The 23,918-nt window shown below is 37.2% G+C and overlaps 1 protein-coding gene across 4 annotated transcripts in view; it reads left to right on the top strand.

Moving 5' to 3' along the window:
* The window catches only part of GSK3B (glycogen synthase kinase 3 beta), a 207,564-nt gene that overhangs the window by 26,833 nt on the left and 156,813 nt on the right, over nt 1-23,918 (top strand). For 2 of the 4 annotated variants that reach the window (XM_066347730.1, XM_066347729.1), the window contains exon 2: nt 14,580-14,630. The exons of the other annotated variants lie outside the window; for them this stretch is intronic. In XM_066347730.1, coding sequence (XP_066203827.1) covers nt 14,580-14,630 — 51 coding nt within the window. The remainder of the gene's footprint in view (nt 1-14,579; nt 14,631-23,918) is intronic. 4 annotated transcript variants of the gene reach the window in all.

The following is a 23,918-nucleotide window of genomic DNA, read 5'->3' as shown; positions in this document are numbered from 1 at the left end:
GCTGGTGAGCCTACACTCAAGCCGGTGGAGACCTTGTGGTTTCGAACCTGGGTCCTCAGCATCCCAGGTCAATGCTCCATCCGCTGCACCACTCCCTGGTCAGGCTCTCTCCGTTTTTTAATCAATTTTTTTTAAACTGAGTTGTTTGAGTTCTTTATATTTTTGAAATTAACCCTTTATTGAATATATGATTTGCAAACATTTTCTCCCACTCAGTAGTTTGCCCTTTTATTTTATTGATGATTTCTTTTGCTGGGCAGAATCTTTTTAGTTTGATGTAGTTTGACTTGTTTATTTTTGCTTTTATTATTGCCTTTGCTTTTGGAGTCAGATCCAAAAATTCATCACCAAGATTAGTGTCAAGGAGCTTACAACCTAAGTTTTCTTCTAGGAGTTTTGTGGTTTCAGGTCTTATATTTCCTAGATTTTTTTTTTTTTTTTTTTTAGGAATGGAAATTTATCTTCAATATAGTATTTTATAGGACATTAAAATGTTTCATTAAGAATCAGTAGATGTTGGAGTAGTACCATAATGTGGTTTTTTTAATGTGCGGTGTTTAAGTAGATCTATTGTCTGTGTTGTCAATATTTTGGACTGAAATTTTTCTTCTGAAAACTATTTTCAGGCTAGTTTTTTTTACTGTAGCAGTTTGGTTTTACATTGGTCACTAGGTATTAAGTGCTTAATTGTAGTGGACACAGGAGATTGCTATAGAATGTGAAGATCTTTTCCCCCCAACTTGGAATCTCTACAGTTTTGTTCTGTAGAGTTAAATGGTATGAGGTGCTCTCTGAATATTTGGAGAACTATTGAGAACCATTTAAAACCACTATGGCTATTAACTGAATTGAGCTTAGCAGAACACTATATTTCCCCCCATTAGTTGTTATTCCTCTTCCTTAATTTTGAGGAAGTAGGGGAGAAGAGCTTTTATCTATCCTCTCCTGAAATGATCTTCTCGCTTTTTAACTTTTAATTTCCTATTTTGAAATAGCCAAGATCCTTGGGGCGTTTAACGTAGGGTGAGAGAAGGGAATAATTGATAAACAGGTTCTTTTCTTTTTCTTTTTCTTTTTCCTTTCTCCTTCCTTCCTTCCTTCCTTCCTTCCTTCCTTCCTTCCTTCCTTCCTTCCTTCCTTCCTTCCTTCCTTCCTTCCTTCCTTCCTTCCTTCCTTCCTTCCTTCCTTCCTTCCTTCCTTCCTTCCTTCCTTCCTTCCTTCCTTCCTTCCTCTCCCTCTCTCTCTCTCTCTCTCTCTTTCTTTCTTTCTTTCTTTTTCTTTCTCATTTTCTGCTTCTCCCTTTCCTTTGCTTATTTTGCGTACTGACTTGGCTTCTAGTATAATGGGATAATTTATATTATTATTTTAGGGAACCTCATATTCCCAAACAGGTGGTGAATATTTTCTCCATTTTGAGATGTTTTTTTAATTATACATACATTATTAAGAAACTTTAAATTATATAAAAATGGGTAGAGTTTTGTTATTAGCCACCATATATCCATCTCTAATTTCTATAACTATCTTATCTATATAAACAATTTTGTTTTATCTGTACCATCAATACTACCCAGATATTTCCAAAGCCAACTCCAGACTTCATATGATTTTCTTGGGAAATATTCTATTTCTATAAGGATGCTTAGAACAAACAAATATAACAGCAGTTCCATGGTTCTACCTTTCAAATATTAAGAATTTTCTTAACATCATCAGATATCCAGTGTTCGTATTTCCTGATTATATCTTTTTTGGCTTTAAAAATTGGTTTGTTTTAATTAGGATCCAAAAGAAGCTCCATATATTGCCTTTGGTTGCTATTATTATTATTTTTTGCCTGTTTTAATTTTAAAGGCTGCTTCAACTGAACTGGTTGCTATTTTTATATAGATATATAGATATAGATATATTTTCAAAATTAATTTTAGAGAGGAAGGAGGCAGGGGAGGAGAGAGAGAGGGAACATCAATCTATTCCTGTATGTGCCTGGACCTGAAATTGAACCAGCAACGTCTGCGCTTTGGGATGAAACTCGAACCAGCTGAGCTTTCTGGCCAGAGCACTCTTGGTTCCTTTTTTAAAATCTCCTTAAAATGGACAATTTTTTCTTTCTCTTTTCCTGGACAGTTATTTATTGAAGAAATCAAATCATTTGCCCTTTGAAAATTTTCCTATTCCGAATTTTGCTGATTGTGTGTGTATAAGAGAGAAGGAGAGGAGAGAGAGAAATATTTTTCTTACTGTGGTAAAATATACATAACATAACTTGACCATTTGAATCATTTTAAAGTGTACAATTCAGTGGTATTAAGAATATTCACAGGGTTGTGTATCTGTCACCACTATCTAGTTCCAGAATTCCCCATACCCTAAAAGGAAACTGCATTTATTAAGCAGCCTCTCTGTATTCCTCCCTTGCCCCAGACCCTGGCAGTAATCTGCTTTCTGACTTGTATGGATCTGCTTGTTCTAGACAGTTTTCATATAAATAGAATCATGGAATATGTAGCCTTTGTATCTAGCTTCTTTCACTTAGCATATTTTCAAGGTGCATTTATGCTGTAGCACACATTAGTATTTCATTGCTTTATGTGACTGAATAATATTCCATTGTATTTTGATTTACATTTGATTTGACTTTGATTTGCATTTCCTTAATGACTAAAGATGTTGAATATCTTTTCATGAGCTTGTTGGCTATTTTTATATCTTTTTTGGAGAAAGCACTTTCAAGTCCTTTGCTCATTTAAAAATTGGGGTGTATTTTGGTTAAGTAGTAAGTATTCTTTATATATTCTGGATACTAGACTCTTATCAGATACATGATAGGAAAATACATTCTCTCATTCTATGGGTTGTCTTTTTATTCTATTGCTAATGATCTTTGATTCATAGAAGTTTTAAAATTTGATGAAGTTAAATACACTTATTTCTTTTTGCCATCCTATGTTTTTGATGTCATATATGAAAAAGCATTCCCAAATACAAAGTCATGAAGATTTACCAATATGTTTTCTTCTTGATAATCAGTTTACCATAGATGCATGGGCTTATTTGTGTACACACAAGTCTGTTCCGCTGATCTATATTTTATCTTTATGCCAGTAGTAGTCTTGATTACTGTAGCATTGTGTAGTGCATTATAAATTGGGAAGTGTAAGTAGCCCTGCTTAGCTCTTTTTAATGATATATTTATTATTATTATTATTATTATTATTCAGAATTCTTTGCAAAATGCCATACAAATTTTAGGAGCCTGTTTTCCATTAATGCAAAAAAGGACTCTGGGTTTTTTTTTTGTTTGTTTTTATTTATTTATTTATTTATTTGTATTTTTCTGAAGCTGGAAACGGGGAGAGACAGTCAGACAGACTCCCGCATGTGCTCGACCGGGATCCACCCGGCACGCCCACCAGGGGCAACGCTCTGCCCATCCGGGGCGTCGCTTTGTTGCGACCAGGGCCACTCTAGCGCCTGGGGCAGAGGCCAAGGAGCCATCCCCAGCGCCCGGGCCATCTTTGCTCCAATGGAGCCTCGGCTGCGGGAGGGGAAGAGAGAGACAGAGAGGAAGGAGAGGGGGAGGGGTGGAGAAGCAGATGGGCGCCTCTCCTGTGTGCCCAGGTCGGGAATCGAACCTGGGACCTCTGCACGCCAGGCCGACGCTCTACCATTGAGCAAACCGACCAGGGCCTTTTTTTTTTTTTATTAATTGATTGCTTCTCATATGTGCCTTTACCGTGGGCCTCCAACAGACCGAGTAATCCCTTGCTCGAGCTGGCGACCTTGGGTCCAAGCTGGTGAGCTTTTTGCTCAAGCCAGATGGGCCTGTGCTCAAGCTGGCAACCTCGGGGTCTTGAACCTGGGTCCTCTGCATCCCAGTCTGATGCTCTACCCACTGCGCCACCTCCTGGTCAGGCGGACTCTGTGGTTTTGATAGGTATTGTGTTGAACGTCTAAATATTGTTTTTGCATAGTATTCACATCTTAATATTATTAAGTCTTTAATATTTTTAAGTAATATTTTGTAGTTTTCAAGTATAGTACATCCTTGTTTAAATTTATTCTGACTTGATACTTTATACTATTGTAAGGTGAAAATTTTTAATGCTACTCTAAAGTGATGATCCTTTTCAGATTTTTTTTTATTAGTGTATAAAAATATACCAGCAATTTTCAGCCGGTGTGCTGCAACAATTTTTAAAACATGAAATACCTATTAGACACTGACCTCTTTTTCCTTAGATTATTAAATTAAAAAATGACAACTTCTAATGCAACAGCTATACAGTGTGAATGCATTGAAATTATACTTTTTTTTTTGCAGATTGGTAAATATATTTTTTGGTGTGCTGTAGAATTTTATTAATTAGTTTATATGTACCATGAGATGAAAAAGGTTGAATATATCTGAAATATACAGTTGGTTTTTGTCTGTCTAATATTCTGTAACTTTGCTGAATGTATTATATGAGTATTTAAATGAGAAAAAAATACCATGAGTTTATATCAAATCCAATTTTAACATTAGGGATTTAGGATTTTCCCTTTAACTTTTTAAGCTTTGTATTTATAGCTCTTCTGTGCTGAAAATCTTTAGAGTAGTGAATTATTTGCTTTTTTATTTACATGTATATCCATGTTCATATTAGTATTGTTATTTTGAAATTATTGTAGAAAACGCTTGCTGAAAACAGTTTAATAATTTATTTATTTATTTTTTTGAGGGGGAGAGCAGGAAGCATCAACTTTTATGTGTATTTTGGCTAGGCAAGCCCAGGGTTTCGAACTGGTGACCTCAGCATTCCAGGTCGACTGTTTTATCCACTGTGTCACCACAGGTCAGGCAAGAATTTTTTTTTTTTTTTTTGTATTTTTCTGAAGCTGGAAACGGGGAGAGACAGTCAGACAGACTCCCGCATGCGCCCGACCGGGATCCACCCGGCACGCCCACCAGGGGCAACGCTCTGCCCACCAGGGGGCGATGCTCTGCCCCTCCGGGGCGTCGCTCTGCCGCGACCAGAGCCACTCTAGCGCCTGGGGCAGCGGCCAAGGAGCCATCCCCAGCGCCCGGGCCATCTTTGCTCCAATGGAGCCTTGGCTGCGGGAGGGGAAGAGAGAGACAGAGAGGAAGGAGAGGGTGGGGGTGGAGAAGCAAATGGGCGCTTCTCCTATGTGCCCTGGCCGGGAACCGAACCCGGGTCCCCCACACGCCAGGCCGACGCTCTACCGCTGAGCCAACCGGCCAGGGCCAAGAATTCTTGCAATAACAAAGTTTTAGGAACTTACAGTCAAATTACTGTCTTAAAAGTGTATGAAATGATTTCTCTAAGGTTAAGTCATTCTTTTGATAGATGGTTAGGTTTGTATATTCATTTTGCTGTCAATTTTTAGCAATAATCTATTTTCATTTATACTTAAATTTCTTTTATAACTATGTAAAATATTTACATAGTTCCAAAACCAAAACTATAATATAAGGTATAATAAGAAAAGTTTAGCTCTTATCCTTTCCTTCATAGATAATCAATTTTATTAGTTTTTTGTTATTTAAAAAGATAAGTATGTATACTTATTCATATTTCTGTCACCTTAGAGAACACTTAAACTCTGTTGTTCACCTTGCAGTTTTTACTTAACAAGTCTATGGAACTCTTCTTTATCGCTTGTTATACCTGCATAGCACTGATTTTTCTTTTTATTCAAGCAATAAATTGATGGATATTACTGTGTTATATAGGTAAAGTTTGATGGGCCCAAATGCCTCATACTACTTCTGGCACTAAAACCTTAAAGTATTTTATTTCTCATTTTTATCATAAAGATATTCTTTTACCACAAATACTCAAACAGTATAGTAGCATATACAATAAAAAGTGTAAAGTTTTCCCTGATTCCCATTTGCTACTTTCTGCTTATGCCTATCTCAGAAATTACTACTGGTAAATTAGTTCAGGCCATTTTTCTAGGATGGCCTCATTAATATTCTGCAACTTAATATTTTAATGAAATATTACCAAATGAACTTTAGATTTGAATAATGAAAAAAGACCCTGAGTATAAATAAGACAAAAATGATTTATCTTTTTCCTTTTCTTTCAGTAATACGAAGTAATATATTTTGTGTCTGTGTATAAATTTCCTAAACTTTCTGTATCATAATCATATAAAATCCAGAAAGTAGTGTGTGTTCCTCTTTACTCTTCTCTTAGATTCAAACTTATACACTGCTCACAAAAATTAGTGGATATTTCAAAATGAATATGAAGTGATAAAAAATAGCATTTGATTTTTTTATTAAACAAGAACATCAAGAAAAGCAAACAAGTCAAAGAAAGTTGTTCGATTATACAAATGAAATGCAAAGCCAACTTTTATTTCATTGGTGAAAATGTACTATACAAAAGGCTGAAAGTACTGGAGTATCTGCACGTTCCCTGATCTTGAAAATGCATTTTTAAATATCCTCTAGTTTTTGTGAGCAGTATATTTGGAAAGAAATTGGGAAAAATTTTGTTGTTATAATGCACTGTGGCTTCATACTGAAAGTAAATCGAAATAAAATCAGGATACCTATTAATAATCAGAGTTCAGTGTAAGCTGTATGAAAACAGTTTACAGCCTTGCCTGTCTGCGTACCTTCTCCACTGGGTTCCTAGCACCTCGGACAGCGACTGGTTGGTTCCCTCCTCTTCCTACTCTGTTATTTTTGTCATATAAATTGTAAATGGATAGTATTATACAAACTGTTCTCTGTTATTTTTTCACTAGTTAATAAATTGTGAACATTTTACATGTCAATTCTATATTTTTTTAAATGAATGTGTTAATGGAGATACTGTGTGTTGCATAGATAGTTTTAAATGTTTTAATTTGAAACACTCCCAGTCCCACTTAGGCTTTGGCACTAGTGCTTTGTTTTTAAAAATGTTACTGTAATATATTAACTTGAAGGTTATGATGGAGTGAATGCATATAACTTTCTTTTTAAAAGTGAATTACACAAGCAAATATGTTTATGTATCAATAGAATGGTAGTGCATGTGCTGTAATCAAATTTAATATATGACTCTTCTGACCATGAATATTGAAATAATTTACTTTAAAATATATTTTTTTTTGTATTTTTCTGAAGCTGGAAACAGGGAGGCAGTCAGACAGACTCCCGCATGCGCCCGACCGGGATCCACCCGGCATGCCCACCAGGGGGCGATGCTCTGCCCATCCGGGGTGTCGCTCTGTTGTGACCAGAGCCATTCTAGTGCCTGAAGCAGAGGCCATGGAGCCATCCTCAGCACCCGGGCCATCTCTGCTCCAATGGAGCCTCGGCTGCGGGAGGGGAAGAGAGAGACAGAGAGGAAGAAGAGGGGGAGGGGTAGAGAAGCAGATGGGTGCTTCTCCTGTGTGCCCTGGCCGAGAATTGAACCCAGGACTTCCTCATGCCAGGCCGACGTTCTACCACTGAGCCAACTGGCCAGGGCCTAAAATATTTTGAAAAACAATTTACATAAGGAGAAATAAAAGTCAATATGTGAAAGTGTTCAATTTAGTATAAATGACGAAACACAAAAATAAAATGAGGCATAAACACCCTTGCTCCCCAATCACATTGGCAAAGATTAGAAATATAATAGTTGGTGACATGGTTTTGGGAGATTGTTGCTGTAACAATTTGTATATTTCTTCTGTAGGAGAGTTTGGCTTCGCTTAAGTTCTACTTGTGGGACTTTAAGAAAATTTAGGCTATGCTCACAAATTTAGATATATATATACATGAATGTTTATGAAAATTTTAATCCTGGGACTAGTAATAATAATACTTAAATGGTGCTTCCACCATGCTGTACAGTACATACACTTACTTAATCTTTTCTAATATTTGTGCCAAGTATGTACAGCATGAATGTCAATACATTCATATAGATAATTTAGATATAGATAATTTATAGATATCTATATCTGCAACCATATAGATAATTTCTTAAAAATATGTATATTTAAGCCCTGGCCGGTTGGCTCAGTGGTAGAGCGTTGGCCTGGCGTGCAGGAGTCCCGGGTTCGATTCCCGGCCAGGGCACACAGGAGAAGCACCCATCTGCTTCTCCACCCCCCCCCCCTCTCTTTCCCCTCTCTCTTCCCCTCCCATAGCCAAGGCTCCATTGGAGCAAAGTTGGCCGGGGCGCTGAGGATGGCTCTGTGGCCTCTGCCTCAGGTGCTAGAATGGCTCTGGTTGCAACAGAGTGACGCCCCAGATGGGCAGAGCATCGCCCCCTGGTGAGTGTGCCGGGTGGATCCCGGTCGGGCACATGCGGGAGTCTGTCTGACTGCCTCCCCATTTCCAACTTCAGAAAAATACAAAAAAAAAATGTATATTTATACTTATAATCCAGTGATATTTATAATCCTGTTACTCAAATATTTTATTCTTTTTACTAAACATGTATTGTCTATCACAAAACCTGAGGTATTATTTTTTTAATGTTCTCTGGTTTTGTGAAGGATTTATTTCTGGATTCCTGAACAGTATATCCCCTAAGCACCTTTAACATTTTTTATTTATTTTTATTTATTTATTTTTTACAGAGACAGAGAGTGAGTCAGAGAGAGGGATAGACAGGGACAGACAGGGACGGAGAGAGATGAGAAGCATCAATCATTAGTTTTCCATTGCGCGTTGCAACACCTTTAGTTTGTTCATTGATTGCTTTCTCATATGTGCCTTGACCGCGGGCCTTCAGCAGACCGAGTAACCTCTTGCTGGAGTCAGTGACCTTGGGTCCAACCTGGTGGGCTTTTCCTCAAACCAGATGAGCCCGCACTCAAGCTGGCGACCTCAGGGTCTCGAACCCGGGTCCTCTGCATCCCAGTCCGATGCTCTATCCACTGCGCCACCGCCTGGTCAGTCGCCTAAGCACCTTTAAAATAGAATTTCATTAGTAACAAATCTGAAAGTAATTTATGTGAACACGTGAAGTCAGGATTAAAATGAAGCATAGTATTTCATTTCTGCTAATTTGATGGCATTTCTGGGTGTTAGAAGTGGAAAGAGTAGAAAGTTAAACTTAAGTATCTAAAGTTGGAAGGCTGGCAGTGTTAAAATAACAAAATATTTTACTTATTGTTTTTGTGAGTGAAAGACAGAGAGAGGGACAGATAGGGACAGACAGGCAGGAAGGAGAGAGAGATGAGAAGCATCAATTCTGCATTGTGGCACCCTAGTTGTTCATTGATTGCTTTCTTATATGTGCCTTGACTGGGGGGCTCCAGCCAAGCCAGCAACCTTGGGCCCAAGCTAGTGACCTTGGGCTTCAAGCCAGTGACCTTTGGGTTCAAGCCGGCAACCATGAGGTCATGTCTATGATCGCAAGTTCAAACCAGAGACCCCTCGCTCAAGCTGGTGAGCCCATGCTCAAGCCGGCAACCTCAGGGATTTGAACCTGTGTCCTCTGTGTCCCAGGCCGATGCTCTATCCACTGCATCACCACTTGGTCAGGCCAAAATATTTTAAATGTTAAATTTGTGATTGCTGGCAATGAAGTTTTATCATGAAAGAAGGAAAGGAAGGAAGGGAAGGTGGGAGGGAGGGGTAAAAGGATTTGCTTTATTTTCATGGTATTAAAATAATTAGCTTTTTATTCCCCCAGTATAGAAAAAAAGTAAGGAATGTAAATTTGTGATTTCCACATTGGGTGGCTACCCAAGTGCCCATCTTAGAGAGAACCCTGATTACAAGTGCCATTTTAACAATGGGTTTGCCAAACTCAACAAAAGATTAGATATTGATAGTGGTGGGATTCAACTGGTTCACACTGGTTCAGCAGAACCAATACCTAATGTGGATATCACAAATTTATATTCCTTATTCTTTTTTAATGTTCATTTGCACAATAGCATATTCTAAGTGCCCATAGCAATGTTCATTCCGTCCATAGGTGAAAAAAATTGCAAGCAAGGACGCCAATCAAGAAGCAGTATGGAAATATCTTAAGTAACAGTTTTACTGTTTCTTGTCAGGTATTATTTAATATTTTTTTCATTAATATTTTAAAACTCTTATAATCTAGTTTTGTGTACTTCTTTTACTGTTCTTATTTAAGTATTAAATGCATGAAATAATAAACTACCTTTTGGTATGACATTTCTTTGTACTTAAAACAGTCATTAGTGCAGAGAACTGGTTGTTAAATTATTTGACTCTCACTGCTGGGTATCAGTTCTGCTGAGCTGGTAAGAACCGGTTGAGTCTCACCACTGCTAATAGGGGAAAAACCTCTTAACTGCTCTGAGATTCTGGCTTTTTTGAACCTTGTAGGAGTTTAAGAGCTCTCTTTTTCTCTGACTTAAGATTCATCCCGGGGACTTTGTGTTTTTAGGTGTTTTTCTTTGGAAATAAGTTGTGAGGAAATGGGTTGGATGAAACTTGCAGCATGATTGCTGTGCTGAAATCAAAACTGTTGTTGAATATTAATTAGCACCACAGCTTTGTGTGAAGGCTTTTATATTTGAGTGATAATAGGACTCATTATTAGAAAGAGTGTTAGGTGTTCCAAGGACTCCACATTTATTCATCCAGCTTAAGGCCAACTATGTGCTCTGCACTCTGCTGGACTCCTGAGGATAGAAAAGTTAAGTAGGACAGATTCAGTAATGAAGAGACGGTAAAAATGTTTGTTTCACAGTGCTTCTCCAAGGATTGAGAGCCCCCAAAAGGCAGGAGAGTTTATTTTCTTGGATATTTTTGGGATTCATTTAATTTAAATTGAAAGTAAGAATGATTTATTAACTATTGAGATTATAATCACAGCATAATTTTAATATGAATTTGCTATTGATCTAGAGTTTGTATGGTCTTTTTTTGAAGGAATTAGTATTTTTTGTTATATCTTAAACTGTTTACATAGTTTATATTTTTTTATCCTAGTCCTTTTAACAGTCCCGGGAGATAGGAATTATTATCAGTATTTTACAAATAAGATAGTTGAGTTTTAGAGAGTTTAAATAATATTCTTAAGGCTCATATTTATTATGGATATTAAACCAGGTCTATTGATGTTAAAGTCCATAAACTTTTTGTGAAACTTCCCAAGGGGAGCTGATACTATTTGTTTGTTTTTAATTTATTTATAGATAATGTGAATAACAAGATGTACTGAATTTGAAAGTTGTTCTGCAGAGTTCTCCCCACCCCAGATTGAATCTTTGCTTTTGAGCTAGAGAATTTCAGAAGAAAACTATTCTTTTAAATTAAAGAAGTAAAATGTAGTTATTATAAAAAGAAATATTAGATTAAGGGAAAGAGAAAGAAAGGTAGCTTGGGCTGGGAGATAGTTGTATCGATTCACTGTAAACCTTTTGGTGTACAGGTGGTATTTAACAAATGATAGTATAATTGTAAGATCTAGAGTCAAATCTGGCCTGTAATATCTAATGGTTATGTATGTAGTTGAGGTTTTCATGGTTACGGGTCAGATTACTAATTTCAGTTTTGCAGGTGAGAACAGAGGTTTAGAGAGGGCAGCCAACATCATAAGAGTTTTGAAGATTAAATGTGATAAGACCTATAAAATGCTTGTTAAATTTCCCACATCTCCTAGTTCTTTTCTGGCAACATCTGAAACGTTTAAACCTGTAGAAAATTTTTGTGGGTTTATTTGAGCCAAACTGATGACAATTACAGGAAGCAAAGTCTCAACAGTATTCAGAAAATTCTCCAGAGTATGGTAGTTTTGCACCTTATTTTATACAGTACAATCAAAGGAGGAGGCGTAAGGGGTTATATGAAATCCATTGGTGTGATAGATTAGGGGAGGTGGGAGAAGGTAAAGTGGGGAAATCTCTGGGACTAGAGAAGAAGTAAAACGAATAGACACATCTTGTATATTTGTGGGTATAGGATAGTTAGCAGTTAACAACGTGATGACAGTAACAACGTGGGGTTTTGTGGTCTCTGCTCTAATGCAGTTAGCATTGCAGAAAAAAAAACAAACATTACCCTGACATTCTAAAAATGTTTTTGTAGATGCAAAAAAACCCAAAACCCCACAAAAAAAACACTGAGTTACAGCATAGATTGATCTTTGTTAGGGAAGATAGTGGCTTAGGACATGGCTACTCACCATGGCTCGCTTTTAGTTAGAAAGTTTTAATTACAGGGCATCCTGTGTGGTTACTTCAAGTCTCTTTGAGTTCGTAAGGCTGCCATGCAGGCCTCCCTTGAGCTTGTCAGGTTTAGTATGTGGCCCCTTTTTTGTCCACATTGCACATAGATGTTATCTTTTACAGAATGAATCACCAAAAATTTTAAGTGACTTTTTTAAACCTAATATATCAAAGATATCTTTCCACATACGACATTTTAAATAATCAGATAATAACTAATTCACACAATGTGATTCTTTAATATACTGCTAACAAAAATTAGGGGATATTTCAACACTTCATATTCACTTTGAAATATCCCCTAATTTTTGTGAGCAGTATATATTCATCCATCTCTCTGATAGACATTTGTTTCTAGGCTTCTGTTTTGCAATTATAAATTATACTTCACTGAATATTGCAGCCAACTTTTGCATATGTTTTTATCCCATTAGGGTAGAATTGGAGATAGAGGAGTAAGTACACTTTTAAGATTTCTGATCCAGTTTTTGTGGATTGCCTTCTAGACGGGTAACCATTTATGTTCCTAACATTAATTTATATGGATACTTGTTTCTCTGAATTCTTACTGAATTTGGTATAATTCTAAAACGTCATAGCTGATTTAATCAGTTTTAATTTACTTTGATTACTAATAAGTTTGAGGATTATTTTCTCCATGTATGCTGATCTTTGTGTTACACTTTTTTCCAATGAGAGTTCATGTGTTCATACCTACTTTGGAGGGTGTTTGTCTTTTCAGTAGTGAAATAAAAGAGCTATTTATATGTAAATACTATGAACCCATTGTTATATGTTGTATTTATTTCCTTCCAACCTGTCAGTTTTTCTTGTAGTTTTGCATATGTTTATTTTTGAATGTATAGAAGTTTAAAATATTTATGTCAGCATAATTTGTTGGTTGGTGTTTTTGCTTTGGGGTCCTGCTTAGAGAGAAGGTTGCTCCTCCTCAAACTATATGAATTGGCAGTCCTTGACTTTTGGTCTTAGAAACTCTTTATACTCTTAAAAAAACTGTTACAGACTCTGAAGAGCTTTTTTTCATGTGAGTTAAATCTATAGGCATTAGTCACATTAGATATTAACACTGAGAAGTTTATAAACATTAATTTGTTAAAAAACAATGTCCCTTACATGTTACCATAACCAACATTTTTAATGAAAAAATCATTATATTTTTCCAGATAAAACGATCATTGAGAATTTTTACATTTTTTCAGATCTCTTTGATGAAATAGAAGATAGCTGGATTCTCACATCTGCCCCTGCATTTAAACTCTTTGTGTTATTTATCACAGGACATGTTACCTCTGGAAAACTATTGCCTATCCAGCCCTGGTTGGCAAACTGCGGCTCACGAGCCACATGTGGCTCTTTGGCCAGCTTAGGAGTACCCTAATTAAGTTAATAACATTGTACTGACCTATATAGTTTAAGTTTTAAAAATTTGGCTCTCTAAAGAAATTTCAATCGTTGTACCGTTGATATTTGGCTCTGTTGATTAATGAGTTTGCCGACCACTGTCAGAGAATGAGAATGAGAAAGCAAATGTCATCTTATTATTATTATGAAAACAGTTTAGGCCTCATGGGCTCCCTGAAAGGATTCAGACTACACTTTGAGAACTGTTGTTTAAAATATACACTTATATTTTTCTCTTGTACTTTTTAAAAAATTTTATTTATTTTAGAGAGGGAAGAAGGGAGAGAGATACAGAAACATCGATCAGTTTCTACCCTGACTGGGGATCGGATCCACAACCTTTGTGTATCAGGATGATGCTCGAGCCAGCTGAGCTGTCTGGCCAGGGCTTCTCCTCTTGTATTTTTATGACTGAATTTAAATCTAGAAAATGAATTTGAGTATAAATTTTTAAGTATCCCCACATCATTAACCAGCATCTTTTGTTGAAAGATCCATTTTCATGTAACTCATTGATGACTAGGATGAAAGCTGTATGCCTATTTACAGTTACCGAGTGAGCTGAAAACACTTTTTTGTATATTATTTTGGATTACTGATGCATCCACTGCACCCCCACCCCCACCACACTCCCAGTTTCACAACATATCGTCCTAAAGACAAAAGATTTTTTATTAATGTTGATTTTGAAATTTTGTTCTAAAAATACTGTTTCCACACCAATTATAAAAGTCCTGTTTATCATTGTAGAAAACTGTGTACATAGAATCATAGGTAAGAAAAGAATATTTTGTCACTTTGAAAATGCAGAATGCTGCTGAAGTGCTATTGTTGCTGTACTGTGATGGCACTTCAGTATTGAAAAATGCCGGCAAGTTGAACTACACAAATTCCTACTCTACTAATAACAAATTGTATGTCTTTTGAGGTGCTACTTAGCTTCTTGGAAGCACTCACTCACTCACAAGACTTATGTTTATTTACTCTTTATGTGTTCCTAGGTACATTGGATAAAAAGAACAAGACACGGTTTCCTGTCACTAAGTTTGCAGGTTAATGAAGAAATATACATGTTATGTGATAAGTATTATAGCTACAAGCAATTAAGAATATTATTAAGTCTAAAAAAGCTATTCTTTTGAGAAATTATGGGGGAATAAAGAGGAGGAGATTTGAAAAGATTAAAGTTTTAATCTTTCTTTAGTATTTGATGATTTATTTGGCTGTTTGGGTCAAGAGAAGGAAGGAGTCAGAATGACCCCTAGCTTTTGGCTTGGAAGACTGGGTGGATAATGGTTTTTACTAAAATGAGGAATACCCTCTACTCCTAACAAAATAAAACTCCCTGTACATCTACACTTTTCAAGGCTCTATTCTTTGGCTTTCCAAGATTAGTTCAGTTGTGGCTATGTTGAGTTTGAGGGGTCTGGAAATATTCTGGTGGAGGTGTGTGGGAGGCATTGGAAAGCTGCCAGGGGACTTACGTAGGCTAAAGAATTAGAGGTTGTAATATATAGCATGGTTGAATAGAGGTTAAGATCATCTTTTGAGAATTCTTGACAGAAGAGGAGAAGGCCAGGGATCCTCCCACATTTGAGAGACAGGCAGAGGAAAATGAGTCCAGCAAAAAGTAGAAAGGAGAGGAAAAACCACAAGAGTGGCAGTAAAGAAGCCAACTGACCCAAATTTAAAAGATAAGGAGAAAGGGATCTGAGATGTCAAATCCTGCTTAAAAGGACAAATAAGACCTGAAAATTGTCTGTTATATTTAGGAATAAGGAGGTATCGATGATTTAAGCAAAAACAACTTAACTGGAAAGCTGGGCACAGAAGCTTTAGCAAAGCAGATGGAGGTGAGAAAGTGGAAGATAGTGAATGTTGGCTACTCTTTGAGGAGCTTGCTTGTTAAACAGAGGAGTGCAAGTTAGAAGTGGACAAAAACTTAGGGATTTCCGAATGTTTATGTTCGAAGGAAGAAGAGAGCATAGAAGAAGAGATTGAACTGATAGATGGGAAAATATCATCATCTTGAACTTTCTAGAAAAATGATTTCCAACTTTTTGTAGGAATTGTTTAAAATCTATGTTTTAGATAATGCTGAATATGATTTTATACTATTTTATAATACAGAAAGTTGTCACTTAGTGTTGATAGGTTCTACAACTTTAAGCAAAACTATATATCAGAAAGCCTATTTTACCTTAAGACAGTTGATAAAAACAACAATTGTTCCTATGGCATCTCATTAATATTATAACTAAATGATGTTATTGGAGGACCTGCTGTACCTCAGTTGATGGATATCAATTACTTTACTATCGTACTGAAGTATATAGAAACAGCCACGTTCTAAAATATAACAACTTACGGCTATATAATATAATCATGTAGTAGCTTTTTAATAGGTTTGTCTTTTCCTTGTGTGTGCGTGTCTCTCTTCTCATCCCCCCAACTCATTAGTGTGGTTGGTCCTAGCATTAATGCCACCTCTTCCTTTCTACAAATGTGCCTCATCTAAGTCACTGAATGGGGAAATACATATCCACAATTGTTGCACTTGTGCTCTGAATGAGATTACTGATTTTAATTGGTACTGTAGATTGTAAAGAAGATCTGGGAGTTGCTTTCATAAAGCTTAGTCTGTGATATACAGTGGTACCTTGAGATACGAGTTAAATTCGTCTGTAACCGAGCTTGTAAGTCAGTCAACTCGTATATCAAATAAATTTCTCCCATTTAAAATAACTGAAATAGATTTAATCTGTTCCAGCCCTGTGCAACATCCCCAAACCATCCTAAATTACAAAAAAAGACATGTTTTTAATTAAGAAACACACATGTATACTTTACCAATGCATAACAAAATATATGAAATAAAAGAAAAAAAGTGTTATTTAGTACTGTATTCTTACCTTGGAGACAGACAAGTGCAGCTAACAGAGGTGAATGGCGGAGGAGGAGGGAGGGAGGAAGGGATGCAGGCACTGTAGACACGTAAACTAAAACTGCACTTTCTTAACACTAAGTGTAAACTAAAAATGCATTTTCTTTACTTTAAACAAAACTAAAACTGCACTTTCTTTACTTAAATGAAACCACAAAAATTTAATTGTAAAAAAAATGCACTTTCTTAACTGTAAACTTAACCTAAGCTTAACATTACATATTTTTCATTTAATCATCACCTGTTTTTGCCTTTTTGGCTGCACTTTTGGCACTTTCACTTGCAGGACTTTTGAATAAAAATCTATCCAAAGAGGTTTGCTTTTGCCTGCCTTTTAAAATGTTATGGAAATGTGACAAACAAATATCATTAAAAAGTGCTGAAGCACGACCAGTTAAAACCTTTTTTTGGTGTTTCCTTTCAGTGAAACTTGAAAGTTTCTCCCACATTGCCAGTATGTCTTTAATTTCACTTGTAGAAATCACTTCCTCCGACTCGACCTCCTCCTCACTACTACTCTCTTCAGAAGCTCCATATGTTGCATCATCTGTAGCTCCTTCAACTCCTCAGTTGAGAGTTCTTCCTCATGTTCCTCAACAAGCTCGTTTACGTCACCCTCATCTACCTGTAGACCCATCAACTTTCCGAGGGTCACAATCTCCTCCAACGCTTCTACCTTGGTCTCGGTCTCTGGTTCAAATCCTTTGAAGTCCCTGTCTGCAACAACATCAGGCCATAACTTTTTCCATGCCGAGTTCAAGATTCTTGTAACCTCTTGCCATGCCAAGTCGATAATGTGTAAACATACCATGATGTTGTAGTGATCTTTCCAAAACTCTCGAAGGGTTAGATTTGTATTCTCAGTCACCTCAAAGCAGCGGCAGAACAAGTGCTCTGTGTAAAGCTTTTTAAAGTTGGAAATGACCTGCTAATCCATAGGTTGCAAGATTGAAGTCGTGTTGGGTGGGAGGTAGAGGACTTTCACGAATTTGAACTCATAGATAATGTCATCTTCAAGACCAGGTGGGTGGGCTGGAGCATTATCAAGGATTAGTAATGCTTTCATTGGGACTTCATTTTCTTGAAGATATTTCTTCACTGCAGGACTAAAGATGAGATTTACCCATTCAATAAAAAACTGCCGCATAACCCATGCCCTAGCATTGGCGTGTCACATAACCTGCAATTTTTCTTTAAGAATCTTGTGAGTCTTAAAGGCTCGAGGATTTTCGAAACGATACACTAGCAGTGGCTTTACTTTATAGTCACCACTAGCATTTGCACATAATGCAAGGGTCAGACAATTCCTCATAGGTTTATGGCCTGGCAGCTTCTTCTCCTCTGCGGTGATGAAAGTCCTCCGGGGCATTTTTTTCTGAAACAAGCCTGTTTCATCACAGTTGAACACTTGTTGGGGGATGTAGCCTTCCTTTGCGATAAGCGCAGCAAAACGTACGATGTACTCCTCAGCTGCCTTAACGTCAGCACTCACAGCTTCACCATGCCTCACCGCCGAGTGGATGCAGACCTCTTGAAATTTTCAAGTCAGCCGTGACTTGCCTTAAACATATCTTCTGCTGCCTCTTTTGAGGTTGATGGTTCTTTCTTCTTCAAGTCGCTGTAAATAATACATGCCTTTTCGCATATTACAGTTTCTGTCACTGTATCTCCTGTCAGCTCTTTCTCTTTCACCCACACCAACAGAAGCTTCTCCATTTCTTCATGGATATTTGTCCTTAATTGGGACAGAATTGTAGTTCCTTTTGCTGGATTTACGCTTTTGATGGCATCCTTTTGTTTAAGGATGGTACAAATTGTAGCTGTATTGTGGTCGTATAGCCTTGCCAGTTCAATCACTTGTATACCATGCTGATGTTTTTCTATTATTTCTTGCTTTACTTCTGTTGACATCATTCTCTTCTTCTTCTCACCACTGTCCTTTACACTCACTTTCTTTGGCCTCATGATAACACAAAAAAAGTTAGTAAAAAATGCAAAAACAATGCAAGAACGAGTACAGTGCACGAGATTCAACTTGATTCTGCAGGTAACAAGTGAGAACGAACGAGATGCTGGTGTTGTGCTGCCGAGTCCCGTGTACCAGTGCACCAACTAGCGGCAGCTTCCCGAATCACAACTCATATCTTGGAATTTTGCTTGGATCTTGAACAAAAATACGGACCAAGTCGCAGCTTGTCTTTTAAAAAAATTCATATGTTGGTCTGCTCGTATCTTAAGGTACCACTGTATATGGTTTCACTTGAAGAATGCAGAACTCTACATAATATAATTAGATTGCTTTAGAATCCTAATATTTTCTGTCCTCAAGAGTTTTGATTTCCTAAGTTTGATGTTTCTAGAAGTCTTCTTGATTAGAGACTATATTTGGAAAGGAAATAGGTTAAAATGGTCATAATGTAGATTTTATGTGTCTGGGAAGGCAGTGCAAATTTGCAGCATATACTGGGTGAGGCAAAAGTAGGTTTACAGTTGGAGGTACGTAAAACACAGTTTATTCGTGTATATTTATTAATTATTGTATTTTCTATACTAATAACTGTAAACCTACTTTTGCCCCACCCTGTTTAAATCAGGAAATTTATTTCCTGAGGTAGGTTGATTGGTTGGTCTGTTTAGGGACGTTTTTTCTTAGAGGCTTTTGAAAACACTGTCTTGAGGTGGTTCTGTAATCCATTTGTTTTTGAATTGAATGCTAACAAATATTTAAAAATGAGAGAGGGGTGAAAGATAACTTGAAATTATGGTATGGAGTATTTTACTTGGGAAGGAGAGGAGGGAGAGAGAGAGTGTGTGTGTATAGGAGGGTAGAAGTTACAGACTAGCTATTTTAGGGCAGGAAATTAATGTAACCTGGTGAGGCTCATGAATATTGCAGTCTTGGTATCAAAACTAGTGGGTAACCTGTAATTTAACCCAAGACAGTACTTGGAGAGCAGGAAGTTAAGAGTTTGTGCCATGGTCTGAGAAAGCCTATATTCACTTTTTTATATGAGACTAGTGCTCTTAAAAGAAAGAATGAAATTATCTAGGATATTTGATAACCATCAATTTAGTTATTTTTTATTCCTTCTATCAAATAAATTATACTCTTCTTTTAAACATTTTGAAGTCCTATTGAGAATTTATACCTTCTTGATAAAGTGAAATGTTAATGGATGGAAAATCCTTTTTTTGGGTAGCTTTTGTGAATGTACCAGTACATTTGTAAGGTAGTCCTGAATGTTGAACTTCCAACACCCACAGACCTGCTTTTTAAAGAAGAGCATTTATTATGTTTAAAAATAATCAACTAGGCCCTGGCCGGTTGGCTCAGTGGTAGAGCGTCGGCCTAGCGTGCAGAAGTCCGGGTTAGATTCCCGGCCAGGGCACACAGGAGAAGCGCCCATCTGCTTCTCCACCCCTCCCCCTCTCCTTCCTCTCTGTCTCTCTCTTCCCCTCCCGCAGGGAGGCTCCATTGGAGCCAAGATGGCCCGGGCGCTGGGGATGGCTCCTTGGCCTCTGTCCCAGGCGCTAGGGTGACTCTGGTCGCAGCAGAGCGACACCCCGGAGGGGCAGAGCATCGCCCCCTGGTGGGCAGAGCGTCGCCCCCTGGTGGGCGTGCCGGGTGGATCCCAGTCGGGCGCATGCGGGAGTCTGTCTGTCTCTCCCCGTTTCCAGCTTCAGAAAAATACAAAAAAAAAAAAAAAAATCAACTAAATTATTTCCTTCTGAGAATTTCTCAGGATATGTTAATTGTGTTTAAAGTCTAATGCTGTTAAACCTACTCAGGAATTTTCACTTGTTTTGAATGCCTCAGAAATGGATTTTACTTTTATTGATAACTAGTCAAAAGATATATGAAATTTCAGAATTTACTTTAATAATTATTAAAGGTTTCATTGCCTTTTTAAAAAAAGTACCTCCTATTCATGTCTGTAGTCAGAGTGCCTTGGTTCTTGCTTGGAATACAAAATTATCCTCTCAGTAATAGGTAGAATTTAATTGATGTTGGTAGTGATGATAGGTCAGTGACTTGATCATTAAAGTAGTGATAGTTTTTCATTGAAGGGAAAAAATGAGATCTTTGTTGTCTGTTGAAATATGTTAGATGCCTTTCTGTTGAGAAAACTAGTGTACTATTTGTGGAAGGTTGAGAAAACTATTATACTATTTGTGGGAGGTATTGAATTAGTATGGTTTAGTTTTTTTGGGTTTTTTTTACTGATTTGAGAGAGAGAGATATTAATTTGGTGTTCTACTTATTTATGCATTAATTGGTTGATTCTTATATGAGACCTGACCAGGGATTGAACCCGAAACCTTGGTGCATCAGGATTATGCTCTAACTAACTGTGCTACACAGCTAAGTCCTAATATTTTAGACTTTTGGAAGTAAAGTTTGATTGCCTTGTATTAAAAAGTTGCTCTGATGGTCAAGTGCTTCTGAAAATGAAGTCACAATAGTAACACCTGGAAAATTTAGAAACCCCTGGAGAATTTTCTTACGTAAAAGGGGAAAAAAAATCCTAATAATTCTAATTTCAGTCATAAAATTACCTTTCCTCTATGTATAGTCAGTTGCTGTTATGTGATAGTTGTTTTCCAGAGACACATGTTATCAAAAATTGTATTTATGTTTGTAATGGTTTTAATTTGCTGCAATTTTAATAGAAAGGATGGTGGTGGCTTAATACATCAGTTTTCTGATTCCCAATCACAAAGGAACAATAGGAATTTGATAGTTAGGTTTCCTTCTCCCTCCCTCCCTCCCTCCCTTCGTTTTTTAGAGAGAGGGAAGAGATGAGAAGCTTCAACTCATAGTTGCTTCACTTTAGTTCATTGATTGCTTCTCATAGGTGCCTTGACTGGGGAGAGGGGGAAGCTCAGACCAAGCCAGTGACCCTGTGCTCAAGCCAGCAACTTTGGGCTCCAAGCCAGCGACCTTTGGATCATGTCAATGATCCTGCACTGAAGCCAGCAACCTCAGGGTTTTGAACTGGGGACCTCAGTGTCTGGGGTCAAAGCTCTATCCACTGTGCCACCACCAGTCAGGCAGTTAGGTTTTCTTTTAAAGTTATAGTTGTATATCTGGAAAACCTAAACCACACTGGACAAATTAGCATTTGAAGCTATAACTCTAGTTTTCACACCAGATTAATGGCCCTTTTCTGTTATCTCTGTCATTAATGTATGTTGGCTGTTGATATGTAACAAAGTACTCCAAAAACTTTATTTGTTATTGCTCTTGAGCAGGGGTCCCCAAACTTTTTACACTGGGGACCAGTTCACTGTCCCTCAGACCGTTGGAGGGCCAGACTATAAAAAAAACTATGAACAAATCCTTATGCACACTGCACATATCTTATTTTAAAGTAAAAAAAAACAAAACGGGAACAAATACAATATTTAAAATAAAGAACAAGTAAATTTAAATCAACAAACTGACCAGTATTTCAATGGGAACTATGCTCCTCTCACTGACCACCAATGAAAGAGGTGCCCCTTCCGGAAGTGCGGCGGGGGCTGGATAAATGGCCTCAGGGCCGCATGCAGCCTGCTGGCTGTAGTTTGGGGACCCCTGCTCTTGAGTCTTTGGATCAGTCAGGTAGTTTGGCCATCAGGGCCAGACTTAAGTGATCTTATATGGGCTTGCTCATATTTCTTACTCCTTAGTAACTCTTAAGACTAGTTTGTCTTAGGGGGGTGGTCTTACACATATCTGGCGGTTGGCTGGGTGTCAGCGGCATAACACCAGGTCCAGGTGACTGAACCATGTGTCTCTAGATAAACAGCAGTTTGGTTTGAGCTTGTTCTATGGTGGCAGAGCATTGGTAAGAAAGAATGCAGAAGTTCTTGAGGCCTAGGCTCAAAACTGACATACTGTCATTTTTAGAGCTTTCTTTGTCCAAATCATGTCAATGACGTCCAGTTCATATTCAAGAGGTGTGAAAAGACTACCAAGTGACATTGTGAAGGGTGTAACCATAGGAGGCATACCAGAAAAATTTGGGGAGCTTTTGTAATCTCCCACATTTAGATTAGATTGTGGTTTTTTTAAAATTAGCCTTTTATATACTTTTAAAAACCTTTATTAGTGATAAAGCCCATATGCAACCCATTGAGTAGCTGTGCTTGTACCTACAACAGCTTTTATCTTACTTTCTTCACTGTTAACAGCTTCCTCACATAACACAAATTGGGCTCCCTAATTAAACAGTTGAGCTTTGTCCCATTCTAATTAAGAAAACTGAAAGAGATACCTAAAATTGTCCTCTGTTATTTATTTAAATTTGATAAAATATTTCTGCCTTTTGAAGGAGTCTATACTCATAGTCTATATTCTCACATTCTATACAGGTTTATTTCCCATTGTTCTCTTCTCTGGCTTGCCCACTCATTTTCTCCCTTTAAAAAAAATTGAGATGAAATTGATGTAACCACTTTAAACTGGGAAGTTCAGTGCCTATTTACATTCACAAAGTGCAGGCACCACCTTTATGAAGTTCTGGAACATTTTCATAACCTAAAAGAAACATCAACTGTCACTCCCCATTTTGTCCTACAAGCCCCTGGCAACCACCATCGGCTTGCTGTCCCTATGGATTTACCTATTCTGGGCTCTTACTTGTTTCTAACCACCTGCATTTGTTTATGTTTTTCCTGCCTAAAGTATCCTAAATCCTATTAAACCTCTTCAGTGTCTCGCCTACTAATTTCTTCCTTCTTAAAAGGATTGTATCCTATAGTTTAATTTAGCTACAGTAACCCTTAGCACTCCACTCCACTGGAACTGTTCTACTGGAGCTCAGATTCTTTCCTCTGATTCTTTCCTATTGGCCCGGTGTTTTTTCCTTGCAAGGAGGGATATGGTGGGATGATGTGCTTTTGGTTACCATGCTGGACTTTCTCTTAATGAATCATGGATTGGTTTAAGTGCACAGTTCTTGGATTCATTACATTCCTCTCTAAAACACTCTGGGATTTTGGGTTATTTGGAAAAGGAAACAAAATGATTAGAGGTTTCTTATTCTTTTTAAAAGACATATGTATTTCATTATATGTTTAGTGTGCATGATTAACATCATTATACAACTTATTTTTAGAAACATTCTGTTTCTATCGTTTACTGGAAGTTGAGTCAAGAGTTTGGGTTTTTTTGTCTTAACGTGTGTATACAGTATGTGCTTATTAAATGATTGGCTTTAAGAGTAAAATTGTGGGATAATAGAGGTAAATGTATTACAATTGCAAAGTTAAATATATGTAATGAAACATAAAGTCATGTATGTGGTATAGAATGTGTAATTTTATTTAGCTATGAGAATTTAGCCCCTAAATCTGGAAGTATATTAATAATTGTGGTAATCAAGAGAATTGTCATCATTGGAGCTAGTAG

Source organism: Saccopteryx leptura, chromosome 8 (genome assembly GCF_036850995.1).
Source record: "Saccopteryx leptura isolate mSacLep1 chromosome 8, mSacLep1_pri_phased_curated, whole genome shotgun sequence".
Classification (NCBI taxonomy): Eukaryota; Metazoa; Chordata; class Mammalia; order Chiroptera; family Emballonuridae; genus Saccopteryx; species Saccopteryx leptura.
Note: the sequence above shows the minus strand (reverse complement) of the source record. Positions and strands in the feature narration are given on the sequence as shown.